Source organism: Palaemon carinicauda, chromosome 39 (assembly GCF_036898095.1).
Source record: "Palaemon carinicauda isolate YSFRI2023 chromosome 39, ASM3689809v2, whole genome shotgun sequence".
Taxonomy (NCBI): Eukaryota; Metazoa; Arthropoda; class Malacostraca; order Decapoda; family Palaemonidae; genus Palaemon; species Palaemon carinicauda.
The window spans coordinates 10,646,953-10,659,966 of NC_090763.1; the positions used below are offsets into that span (position 1 = coordinate 10,646,953).

The 13,014-nt window shown below is 48.0% G+C and overlaps 1 protein-coding gene across 1 annotated transcript in view; it reads right to left on the bottom strand.

Moving 5' to 3' along the window:
- LOC137631493 (mitochondrial carrier homolog 2-like) overlaps positions 1–13,014 on the bottom strand; it is a 73,062-nt gene that overhangs the window by 17,844 nt on the left and 42,204 nt on the right. The window contains exon 5 of the mRNA XM_068363255.1: positions 736–922. Coding sequence (XP_068219356.1) covers positions 736–922 — 187 coding nt within the window. The remainder of the gene's footprint in view (positions 1–735; positions 923–13,014) is intronic.

The window sequence follows — 13,014 nt, forward strand, 5'->3', positions numbered from 1 at the left end:
TAAACAAAACATTAAAATTTATATTGATGTTTAGTATAAATGGAAAGCTAATCGAAGAGGCCTAATAAAGGCGGGTGAGATATAAAATATATAGAGGAAAATCTATAATTAACAACAACAATTTATAACGTGATAAGATAATTGCTAAAAGCCTAAAACACACTTCCGTATTAAGGGAAGGGTCGGCCATTTTGAAAAGTCAAAGAAAATCCAAAAAAACAATCCAAAGTAATCAACAATTAAATCTATCCAAAAAAGAGTTCAATAGTTTAAGTTGAAGATAAAACACCTGCACTGCGAAAGCTCAAACCAAAAGGAAGTACTTCACCAAGACTGTTGAAAAACTCCAGGTTAACAGCGAGTAATGGTACGTCTTGTCGATCAGACCGACAGAGAAGAATTGGAGCTGTTTACATGTATATGCGGTATCTGGCCGATAGTTGGCGCTGGTGGGCACACCCGCAACCTTCATAGCGATCGCTCGCGAGTTTTTGTGTTTTTCTGTCGAGCCGCCGGAGGCGTCAGCTATTATATATTCACCGGCTAAGTTAAATATTTAAAAAAAATATTTTAATAACAGTAACATTGAATTAATCTTTCATATATAAACTATAGAAACTTGTAAAAATAAACGACAGGAAGAGAACTAAGCTAGAATACTGCAGTTTGCCCAAGTGTACCCTCAAGATAAAAACAGACTATATAATTTGTAGTGCGATGATGTACTATACTTACATTCATTGATGCAGAAACATACTGCTTGAGATCTCTATCTTCGACTAGATAATTGTTGATTACATGGGCTAACGTCTTGCCAAGCCATAATGCTGTCAGATCACATAGTAAACGCGGTATTAGACCACAGAAAAAGCCCAGGATCCCCTGTTCCCGATAAATAATTCCAACTGCAGTGAAGACTCCACTGTGAAAAGAGAAAGACTATAATTAGGAGCAAAAATAATTATCAGGGTACAATTTTATAATCTCTCTACTATCAGGACAATCTGCATTAGGAATAATGAAACTCTTGCAATTACTTTATTGCAAAACAATCGACATTTAACTGTATCTCCGCTCAATAGTTTTAATTGGGAAAGACCACCCATTCATTTAAAAGCTATGAACTCTATCCATATGTAGTTACAGTAGAGTATTTCATTTTAATATTTTCAAAATAACTAGACACATATCTAACTATTTTTAAGATCTTTATGTCTACTAAAAATTCTAAGCTTGTAAAAAAGTACTACCCTGGTGTACAGTAAGTGATATGCAATACAGTAAGTTATTGTACATTCTTTTGTTGAAATAAGTTATTAACCCTTTGAGTGCCAGCCCCTAACCAAAAAAATTAGCACTCAAGTCCCAAGCACCTTTCAGAGTTAGAACTTTATAACTTTTCATTTATAGATGAATAAATTTCATTTGAATTTAAATACAGTAATACCTGGGTTTTTGTATATCTTAGAATACGAGCAATTTGGTATATGGGTGTAAAATTTAATATCAGTATACATGCACTACATTGGTCTTCAAGTACTGTATAAACTTCCCCCGAATCATTTTTTTTGTGTTCACGTACTAACAAAACTAGTACTAAATCAATCAAACGGTACCCATATGCATTGTTCACACAGAGTTCATGTGATGTTCCCCCCGTATTCATGACGTCAAAATTGAAATGACAAATTTGGAAGTAATTTGTATTTTTCCTAATGATACAAACCTGTAGCTATTCAATTATGATTATCTTTTGGCAAAGCTGGAAGACTAGCCATTAGGACTTCAATGCGAGGTGGCTACCAACTAACCACTAGTTAGAAGCTAGAGGGGGGTAGCTGGTAACTCTGGCTACTCCCACTCACTTACATATCAGTGATATTAAACCACTTTTGATTGCAGGCAGGACTTACCGGGGACAGGTGATGGTGGGACAATTTGCATAGATAGCTAGAGACTTGTATCGTTAGAAAAAATACAAATTACTCCAAAATTTGTCATTTGTTCTGACACTAAACAAACCTTACGCTATTTAATAGGGATAACTCACCCATTAGGAGGGTGGTAGTCCAACCTCGGGCTTGGTCATTGACCCGAGTTTTTACCTATACAGTATTAGACTCTAACTGGAAAAAACCTTGACACCTCGCTAAAAGAAAAATAGAGTAATGCGCTAGTAGCGGCCTAAGAAACCTGTGTGGTTGTGAGAAACTAGCAAAGTGACTTTACATAATAATATTTTGAGTTTAAAAATAGGAATGTTAATTCAAACAGAGAAGTTTCCCAATACCCACCTTGCGGGGAGTATTTGGGGACATGTAAACGTATGAAAAACTATACAGTACTAGGTTACTCAAGGGAAATGGCTATAACCTGTAGATAGGTGAGGCCAGCTTGCAGAGGACCCATGATGCTGTTCCCCAAGAGAGGGGAAGATGAAAGAAAAGAAATGAGCTGGTCATTCTTAACATTCATACAGACTAATCTCAAGTAACCAATGCCCTCAACCATCTACTACTTGTCCATCAAGGAGCCTAAGGTACTTTAAACCACTTGTCGTGCAGCCCCCACAGGACCAATGGAAAACATATCCATGTACCTGTGGGTCACTTCTTGCAGGTAGTGTGCGGCTAAGATCGTTTGACGCTTCCACACATCTCTCTGCAACACTTGCGCCACAGAGCTGTTGCATTTAAATGCCAGGGACGTGTCCATGCCCCTGACGTCAAGAGGGTCCGGATTCAGTGCATGGTAGATGCCCCTGCAAATCCAGGCTGAGATGGTGTTCTTAGTGACCCTCCTCTTGACCTTCCCTGTGCTAACAAAGAGTGCTGGCACACGGGGACAAGCTGCTGCAGTGCGTTCAAGGTAATATCTTAAAACTCCTCACACCCAGGTATACCAGTCTTTGAGAGGGAAGCAGTGATGACTTTTCAAGATTTATCAAGATCCCCAGATCCTGACAAAACTCAAGTAGTCTGTCTCGGTGTAGAGTCTACTAGAATCAGCCAATTGTTGAGGTATCAAAGGAGACAAATGCCAAATTCCGTGAGCCCAGGATAACACTAGAGCAAACACTCTCGTGAAGATCTAAGATGCTGTCAATAGGGCTAAGCACAGCACTTTGAATGTGTATTGCCTATTTTCTTGTATGATCTGAAGATACTTCCTTGAAGATGGATGGGTTGGGATCTGAAAGTATGCGTCTTTGAGATCCAGCATGCACATGTAGTCATAAGGCCTTACTGCTTGAATGACCACGTCTGCCGTCTCCATCCTGAACGGAGTTTGTAGGACAAACTTGTTCAGCGCCAAGAGGTCGATGACTGGTCTCCAGCCTCCAGACGCCTTCTTCACAAGAAAGAGTCGACTGAAGAAGCCTGGGGAACCGTCAAGGCCCTCTTGGAGAGCCCCCTTCTCCAACATAGTCTGGACTTCGGCACAAAGGGCTCACTCCTTTAAAGATACCTTCGCATAGGAGCTTGATGGAACTGGATCCCGAGTCAGTGGAGGGGAAGATTGTGTGCACGGGAAGTGATACCCTACATAAATCATGGAGTGTCCAGGGATCTGCCCCGTACTGCAGCTACATCTGCCAGCGGCATTGCAGGCATCCCCCCACTGCACTGGTGGGCAGGTGAGAGGATTGGCCCCCAGAGCGGGAGTGACCTCTACCGCTTCCCTATCTATCTTTCCCTCTAGAGGGTTTGGAGCCCTTTGGACCTTTGGCAGGAAAGGGCTGCCGAGACACCTTTTTTGAGGACCCTGCCGTCCTACTTGTTGAAGGTTTGGTGAGCTGTGGCTGTTCCTTGGGAGGTGGAGGAGCCTTCCCATAGGGCCTGCTTGTCAAGGCCCTGGGAAGGAGGGAACCTCAGTGGGTTTCCTCCAACGCTCAGCTGCCCTCTCAACTTCATTCGGCTTGAATAGAGAGGTTCTTTCCAGAGTGGAGTTCCTGAACCTGGACACTTAAGCTCTAGGAACTTGCCTGTGACACCTTTCAATCACGGCATATCTGTTTCAGACTTATATTTGCCCATAGGTTGATAACCTGGTGAGAAAGAAATTCCAAGGTCTGAGAGCCAGACAAGAGAAAGGTCTCCATGGACCTCCTTGTACTCTCCTTAGACAAATCCTCGGTTCGTACAAGGTCCCCCACCAAACCCAACCACAGATCAAGCCATGAAGCAGCCTGCATGGCATACTTCACATCCTTTTCTGCATTGAGGAGTTCTGAAGCTGAGAACGTGCCTGAGAGCCTAGAAAGTCTCTCTATTGCGGTACCCCTTAAGAGAGCCCAAGAGAAGGATCCAAGGTCAGTGCGGGAAGAGGCTTGTCTGCAACCTCGTAATACCTCCTCTATTGAACGAATGGTGGGAGGAGCCAGCAATCTGGGAAAACAACTTTTTCCTGGCTACAAACTCAAAGACAAAACCGATTGTCACTTGGCCTCTTGCCCTTGAATAGGCGATGCCACAGGAGAGACCATGTAGCTCACCGACTCTCTTGGCAGAGGCTAGAGCTAAAAAATACCATCTCTAAGGTCATGTCTCGATCTGACGGTTGATGAAGAGGTTTGTTGGGGGCTCCATTCAATGAGCATAGAACTTTCACCATGTTCCAAGGAGGTGGTCTTACTTCAGACTGAGGGCATGTGGCTCAAAGTTCCATATGAGGAGAGACAATTCTTTCAAGGAAGAATTGTTAACTCTTTTCAGCTTGAAAATGAGGCTGAAGGCCAAACGATAGCCATTTACTGCCGACACTGAACAAAGTTTTCCCTCCCTGAGTTACTGTACAAGAATTATGCTATTGTTGGTATGATGACACAGAGAGAAATACCTCCCAAGACACCAACTACAAAAGACGGACCACTTTGCCTGATATACCAATGCACATGACGCCTGAAGTTATCCTTCCATTCCATTCTTTTTGCAACTGTCTCAAAAAGTTTCTTGGCGAGTAGTTTCTGGTTATCCAGGGAGCGCACATCTTTGTCAAGGAGACGAGTACCCCCGCCCACCTCGCTAGGTAGTAAGGTGCGCAACGCTGTGCAAGACTCGTTCGCTAGATTCCGGTTGGCTCGATTTCTCACTAACACGTCATGGAAAGAAACTCCCCATATCACTTTATCCCCCGCAGGAAAAAGGTGAGCGACTTTCCTTTCCTGCAAGGGGGAGGAAGACCAGGCAGTTGCTGGGCACTTGCAGGCAGGCAGCAAAACAGGTTCTACCTCACAAGAGGACCAAAGGTGCAAGTTTGCGAGAATTTGGCCTTACGAGGCGAGGAATGCTAAGTTGTGTCTATAGACACGAGGTGAAGGAGGAGAAATTGCAAGCAATCGCCTTACACCATCGTAGTCCAATTCCAAAAAACTGTGCTCCAATTAACTGGAAGCGGGGCATGGACAAATCCAATGCCCCTCGTTGTAATACCAGTGGGGGGGACCACTCAGGAGAAGGCCTTCCCACTCGTGGGTGGGAAGGACAATCATCCCCTTTTGTCTGTCGGCAAATCTCCGCACGGACGAGAAGACTGCTGAGCTGGAGCTGGCGAAGGGAAGGCTGCCCAACACTAAGGAAGGCCACAGCAGGCGAACAACTTCGTCGGAAAGGGACTCTCCTATGGCAGTGGCCGGCGCAGCCTCGCTAGGGGTAGCAACAGAGGACGGACCCCCCCCTAGGGTTGTGCTCGACCGACCCACAGGTGAAACTGACTGAGCAAGTTAACATGGCGAGGTCAAGCCGATGGAGTTCGATGGTGAGGTTTCTTCGCTTTCGAGGATGACCCCGAAGGGGAAGAATCCCTTTTAGCCTTCTTCCGTCTCCTGTTAAACCTCAACCACTGGGAGGCCAACTACTCACAACATACCTGGCATGAAGACTCCTGTATGCAGGAGTGATCCCTACATGCAGGGCAGAGTCCATGAGGATCTGTCTCCTGTGCTGACATGAAAGTGCTACAACGGCGTGCTTCATTGCCGGGACAAATCCGCATGATTAAGATCCCAATGAGCAGTCACACCTGTAGGAGAAAAAGATTAGAAGGAAATTCTTAGCTTTTCCGGCCAGTTATTTGGGAAATTTCAGTTTGGTTTTAACTGGGGAGTAAGACAACTTCTGTATTCTACCAAAAGTGATGGTGTGAGCAGGGTGGCTAGTCTATTCCTGCTAGTCCCTCCGCTAACTAGCGGAGGGTAGTTACACCTCACAAAAGCTTTAAAATGACAAATTCGGAGATAATTTGTATTTTTCCTAACCATACAAACCTTAGCTATTTACATAGGGTATTGCTTTCCGCGTAGCTGAAATGGCGAGCCATAAATTTTAAACGAGGGTTAACTACCCCTGCGCTAGTTAGCAGGGGTAGGGGAGGGGTAGCTAGCTACCCCTCCCCCCTCACACACTGGTGAACTGATTCACTTCGCTTAGAGGTAGGACTTGACTTGGGGGACAGGGCTGGCGGGCAAATATGTGTAAATAGCTAAGGTTTGTATGGTTAGGAAAAATACAAATTATCTCCGAATTTGTCATTTGTTCCGTAACCGAAATACAAACCACGCTATTTACATAGGGTGACTTAACCCTTAGGAAGAGTGGAAAGTCCCCAGCCATACTGGCTTTGGCTTTACCCGGGGACTCAGAATCCGAGTGAGCAGCACTTTGAGAAAGAGAGTCCCTGCACCACGCAAGTTCCTTGCTCCTCAAGGAGTGTGCGGCCTACATAAGCTTGTGTGTGGAGGGAAGAAGCGTGACTTGTCCTGGACTAGGACTTTCCCAATACACCTCGTCAGGGTATGGGGGACGCGACAGTATCATTTTAATACTAAGAACACAATGCAATATATAAGGGTTTGTGACTGAGAAAACTTAAGTGGTTTGTGTGTGTATGAAATATATTTGATTTTATTTTTTTCTTTTGTATCCCTCAAGCCCCCCTTTTTCCAAATATGTCTTAATGTGTTATTGTTCCTTTCCAGGTATTGACAGCAGCCCCTACACTCAGTAGGGAGTGTAAGGGAGAGCAAATTTAGAATATTTCCTGTTATCAATCTGTACTAGTCTGTGATGCTGTTCTATATCCATACCTTGTAACTAGAAGTAAGCTACTGTGTTGCTATATGAGAGTGTGTCATGAACATTAAATAGTTAACAGCAGCTATGGAAATGGCATATCTGGTCAGAGGCCCAAGAAGTGAATTCCGATGTTAGGAAGAGGGTGACTTTTGAGTTTAGTATGAATTCAGACTTATTCAAAACCCCTTCCAAGATTGAGAGATTTCAAATGTGCTGTTGACAAACTTGTCGAGACATTGTAATGGTGGGCCCGCACAGACCTGTACGACATAGTATGCGGCTGTACTTTTCAGAAATTAGGTCTGTTTAAGTGACTTTGCATCCCAATGGTGGACGGGAGATTGATGAGAACAGTATTGATTTAGGGAAAATTGTGGTACTGTATTTTTCACCGTTATATGTTCTTTATAGATGGCATACTGGTACTTGCCCAAATAGATACACGGTTAGGTGTGCCTTGGTTTAGACTTGGCCTGTATAGGAACACTTATGAGTGTCCCACCTGGGGGAAGAAAATTTCCTGTGTGTGTATCACTGTTACCCTGTTGCTGAAGTTTGACGTTAAGGAATGCTAATTTTGTCTTTAATTTTCTATTTAGATTGATGGGTCCATACTAACATAACCCTAACAGTTTTGTACAAATAAATTTTATTTTCTTTGTTTTATGAACACTGCATATCATTCCTGTTCCTACACCAATGTGCCCCCCTTCCCCAGCCACTGTTTTTTAAGATCTCTTAAGTACCGTAACTTATCATAATTCTTTCCTCCCACACTGTGTCCCGTAATTAATTAAACAATATTTCCTTTCACCTAATGTTCTTATACTTGTACTTATGATCAGCAAGCAAAAGGGAGGAGAAGCAAACGGGTAAGTCAGGTTCTAGCTGGGTCCCCTTGCCCAGTATAAATCAAGGGGTGGTGCCCAGTACTCAGGTCTGTTGAACTGTTACTCAGGTTTTTGGGTATTCCACTGTTGTATATTTTTTGTGTAGTGAACATCGGGTTGTGGTCGGCATTCGGACACTAGGCAGTTCGGGTGCTACCTCTGGCCACAGTCCGCAAACCACTGCAACAAGGAAGCATGGTTTACCGGCAGAGGTTTGAGGTCAGCTATGCAGAGAACCTAGGATGCTTCTTTCCCCAAAAGAGGGGAGGATGAAGAAAGAAGTAAGGACCACACATACCTCTTTCAATCATGCAGTCTGACACCGGGTAACAATGCCCCCAACCCTCTGCTACCTGTCCATTAAGGAGCCTGAGGTTAGACCAGCTGTTGTGTAGCCACCACAGGCCGATAGAAAAACGTATCGAGGCTCCTGTGGGTCACGTCCTGCAGGTAGTGAGCTGTGAAGGTCGTCTGACGCTTCCAGACTCCAGTTTGTAGCACCTGCGTCACAGAGTAGTCTTCTTAAAGACGTTGCGATGCCTCTGACATCATGTGCTCTAAGGCTACACGACGGAGGAGGGTCTGGATTCAGGGCAAGATGGATGGTCCTAGAATCCAGGCTGCAAAGGTATTTCTGGTGACCCTCCTCTTCGTCCTTCCTGTGCTCCCAAACAGGGCTGCACGTGAGGACGAACTGCAGCTGTTCTTTAAGATAACACCTCCGACTCCTTGCTGGGCATAGTAGAAGGCCTGGGTCATCTGTTACAGAACGGAGACTCGAAATCCTGAAGGAGTCGAACCGAAGGTTTGGGACTCCAAGATCTTGAGTCTAGAAACCGACTCGGGGACGAACCCGAACGTTACCTCTCCCTATCCTCTTGAATGGGCGAAGTCGTACGAGAGACCATGAAGTACGCTGATACGCTTGGCCGAAGCCAGAGCGAGCCGGAGCACCGTCTTCTAAGTCAGGTGCCTGTCAGATGACTAGCGTACTGGTTCACAGGGAGAAGCCTTAAGATCCCTAAGAACCCGAACCATGTACCATGGAGGAGGTCTTACTTCCGACTGGGTGCAGGTAAGTTTGTAGCTTCGTATGAGCGAAGAAAGATCCAGCGAGGAGGAATTGTCTAACCTTAGAGCCTGAAGGCCAGGCTTGAGGCTGAGCGATAGGCTTTACCGCCGAGAGCCAAAGGAGCAATTCCTCCCGCAGATGGACAATAACTCCGCTAACGCTGGAATAGTGGCATCGAGGGGAGAGATACCTCTCCCACGACACCAACCACAGAAGACTCTACACCTCGCCTGGTGGACCCCTGCGGATGACTTCGCAGGTGTCAAGACATCCGCTCCGCGACCTATCGCGGAATGCCTCTCTCAGTGAGGAGATGCTGGATGGACTCCAGGCATGGAGCCGAAGCGGAGCTACGGCTTGTGGTAGATGTAGTGGTGTGGTTGTTATAGCTCTTGCCGTGGGGATAACTCTCTCGGGAGTTCCATCAAGGGATGCAGAAGGTTCAAAAACCACTCTGCCTGATGCCGTAGCGGAGCTATCAGAGTCACCGACAGGTTGACCGAAAGTCTGGTCTTGTTGAGCCCCCTTTCCCCACAGACCCAACGGTGGCAAGGCGCAGACGTTGATGTTGTCCCACCGATGTGGGAAGACATCTCGGCAGGGTGCCTTGGGGTCTGGGGCTGGGGAGAAGTACAGCGACAGCTTGAAATTCAAGGTCGTCGCGAACAGGACCACAAGGTCCGAGCTTGCTGTCTACTGGGGGTTCCAAAGACCACTCGGTACTCTCTACCTGCGATGCCCTGTTCCGACTGTCGGAGAGCACATTCCTTGTCAAGAATGAAGCGAGCCAATAGAGGTATTGAGAGGACTTCGGCTCATCTCAGTATCTCTACTGTAGGATGGGAGACTGTTATGAAAAGTACCTCCCCGCTTAATGAAAAGCAACTACCGTGGTGTTGTCGCTCACGGAGTGACTCGCCAGGGCCTGTTGGGACTGTTGACGGCCAGAATATGGCCTTCATCCCTAGCCAATTGATGTGGAGGTACCCTTCTAGCTCTGGCCATAGGCTTGAGATCCTTTTGGTTCAGAACGTGTCCCCCCCCCCCTTTTTGACGCGTCCGAGGACAGCATCAAATGCGGAGGAGGGACAAGAAGATCCACTCTCTAGCAAAAGCTTCGTAGGTCAACCACCACTGCAGGATCCCTCGTTCGGCAGGTCCCATAGGACCAGAATGTCTGGGGAATCGTGGTCTTGATTCCACCGGGACTTGAGTCGCCAAAGCAGGAGACTCATTCCGAGGCTAGTGTTAGGGACTAGAGGGGTCAAGGAGGAAGGTGACCTACGAGGCGTAACCAGAAAAGGGCTGGAGACTCTCCTCGCCTGAGGAAAGGTTTTCCCACTCTCCTCTGCCTTGCTATCCTGTCATCTGAAGGGAAGGCCTAACGGAGATTGGAGACTAAATTAAGCCTAGATATACCAGTTGTTGCGATGGAAACAGAGAAAACTTCCCGAGATTTACCATGATCCTTAGATCTTGGCAAAGTCCCAGAGGCTTGTCTCGGCGTCGAAGAAGGGTCGATACCGAAACCGCCCAGGAAACCAGTCATCCAGAAAGCGAAGGAGGCGGATGCCGCTCCTGTGTGGACATGAGGGTTCGGGATGAACTTCCTGGTGAATGCCTGCGGAGCTGAGGAAAGATCGAAGCACCGCACCTTGAACTGGTATATCTGTTGCCTAGGCTGAATTCCAAGTACTTCCTGTAAAGATGGATGGACTGGGATCTGGAAGTACTTGTCTCTCGGATCCAGTATGCACGTGAAGTCTTGTGGTTTCTCTACAAGTCTGATCGAAACTGTTGTATCATACTGACCGAAGTTTGTACGACAAACTTGTTCAGGGCTAAGAGGACGATGGCGGGTCGCCAGCCTTCAGGCGCTTCTTACAAGAAAGAGTCGTTTGAAGAACCTTGGGGGGAGCCGCCGACAACCTTGGAGAGCATCCTTCTAGGGCATGATATCGCCCTCTGCCCGAGGGGCTAGCCCCTTTGCCATTCCCATGGCATAGGGGCTCAGTGACACCGGATTCGCTGACAGGGGAGGAAGCGATGCTACGAAACGGGACACGAAACCCCTGGCTGATCATGGAGATCGTTCAGGAATCGACCCCGAGTTGCTGCCACTTGAAGGCGCAAATCCAGGCATCCCCCCCCACTGGGGGATGCAGGTAGGGGTTGCCAATCCTAGCGTTTGCGGCCTAGGCCGCCCCCTCTAAGATTATTGCCCTCCCAGGAGGGCTCCTCGCCCTTCGTCCCCGACAGGAGGGGGAAGGCTGCATAGACACCTTGTCTAGCTGCCCGTGCCGGTTCTGATGTCCTAGGCTGAACAAGGCTGTAGAAGTTGAGGCACTGGAGGCTTGTAGGGACTGGAAATAAGCGCCTTGGAGGAGCGAATCGTGATACGATTCTCCCCACCTCTCAGTTGCTCGTTCCTTGTCCTTGGGCTAAAACAAGCCCCTTCCAAGGATGGAAGAGAGAGAGAAAGCCTCTCGGTCACTGCATCTCAATGCTTCAACATCAAGTTTGTCCCCAAATTTGACACTTGGTGTCGGGAAACGAAAGGTGCATGTGTCCAAGAGGAGGAAAGTTCCATAACCTTCCCGGAGCTACCTTGTATAAAACCTCGGGTCGCGACCGGATGGCCAGAGACTCAAGCTCGACGATCAGCCACGAGGTGGCCTGCCTGGCACCCTTCGCGGCTTCCTCCTGGTTCAAGATTCCCGAAGATGAAAATGTCACTTGCCCGGCGGAGAGTTTCTCGAGGGAAAAACCCCGGAAGGTCCGTTGCATGGAATGGTGGAGAGGAAGAGCTAAATCAGGCTACCCCATGATCTCGAAGTATTCCCGCTGTTGACGACTGACAGAGGCAGTGTCAGCAGCCACCGTTGGAGGGAAGGGAATTGGGCGATGCTGAGGAGAGGGATGATGGGGCCTGCCTGAAGAGGGAGAAGAATGTTACCCAGACTCTTCTGAAGATTCTTCATGGTTTATACATGTCATGCTCTGCGCTTACGAGGTGAAGATCGTGACTATGATGATCTGAAAGTACGCGCTCCAGAAACACTCGCCAGGTTGCCCGTGTTACGTAAACCCGACGGGAATCACAGTCGAAATCGCCCTTGGCACTCGCGCGATGGTACAATCGTTGGTTCGCGCGCGGGCGAACATGTGTGCGCATGCGCATGAGGGCACGAGGGCGCGCGAGCACGTGGGCGCGGTCGGAAGACCGAAAAACGCGTAAGTGAGCGATGGCGCGTTGGTGAGCGATGGCGCGATTGGCGAGCGATGGTTCATTGCGGGAGATGGCGCGTCGGCGAGCGATGGCGTGTTGGCGACCGATGGTGCGTAGCGACCAATCGCGTACAGGAGAGCCAACACGTGGCCGCGTACAGCGATCTGAAGCGTGGGCGCGTTGGCGCATTGAAAACGCTAGTGGGCAGGCGAAGAATCGCGCGCGATCGCTAGGAGATCGCCGGCGCGTAAGAGATCGATGGAGCGCGGTTGCGCGGCCGGAAGATATCAGCGAGGGGCAGAACCAGATGGTGAGGTTGCGCAAAATAGCGAACGGTCGTGGGCGCGCGGGCGCTCAGAGACTCTGTCAAATCTAGAGCACAGAGGATCGTCGGCGAGGAGGTGAAGGAATCAAGACTTTCGCCTCCACCCACATCTGTAAGCTCGTGGAGAACGCTGGTGCGCCTTGCGCACATCAGGAAAAGGGCGAGCAGATGTGCGCTGGCGAGAAGGCGAACGAGGGTGTAAAAAGAAGGAACAATCTCCTTGCCTGTGCCTAGATCCAAAGATCGTGGGCGCGAGGGCGAACGTTGGCGGGCATTGCGCACATAGAAAAGGGAGCGCAGATGTGTGCTGGCGCGCAGGTGATCGTGGGCGTACAGGAGACCGTTGGCGCCCAAGGCGCGAAGCAGTAAAGGGCGTCCAGAAGTGTGCTGGCGAGCTGAAGAGGGCTGGCGCACAGAAGGACTCT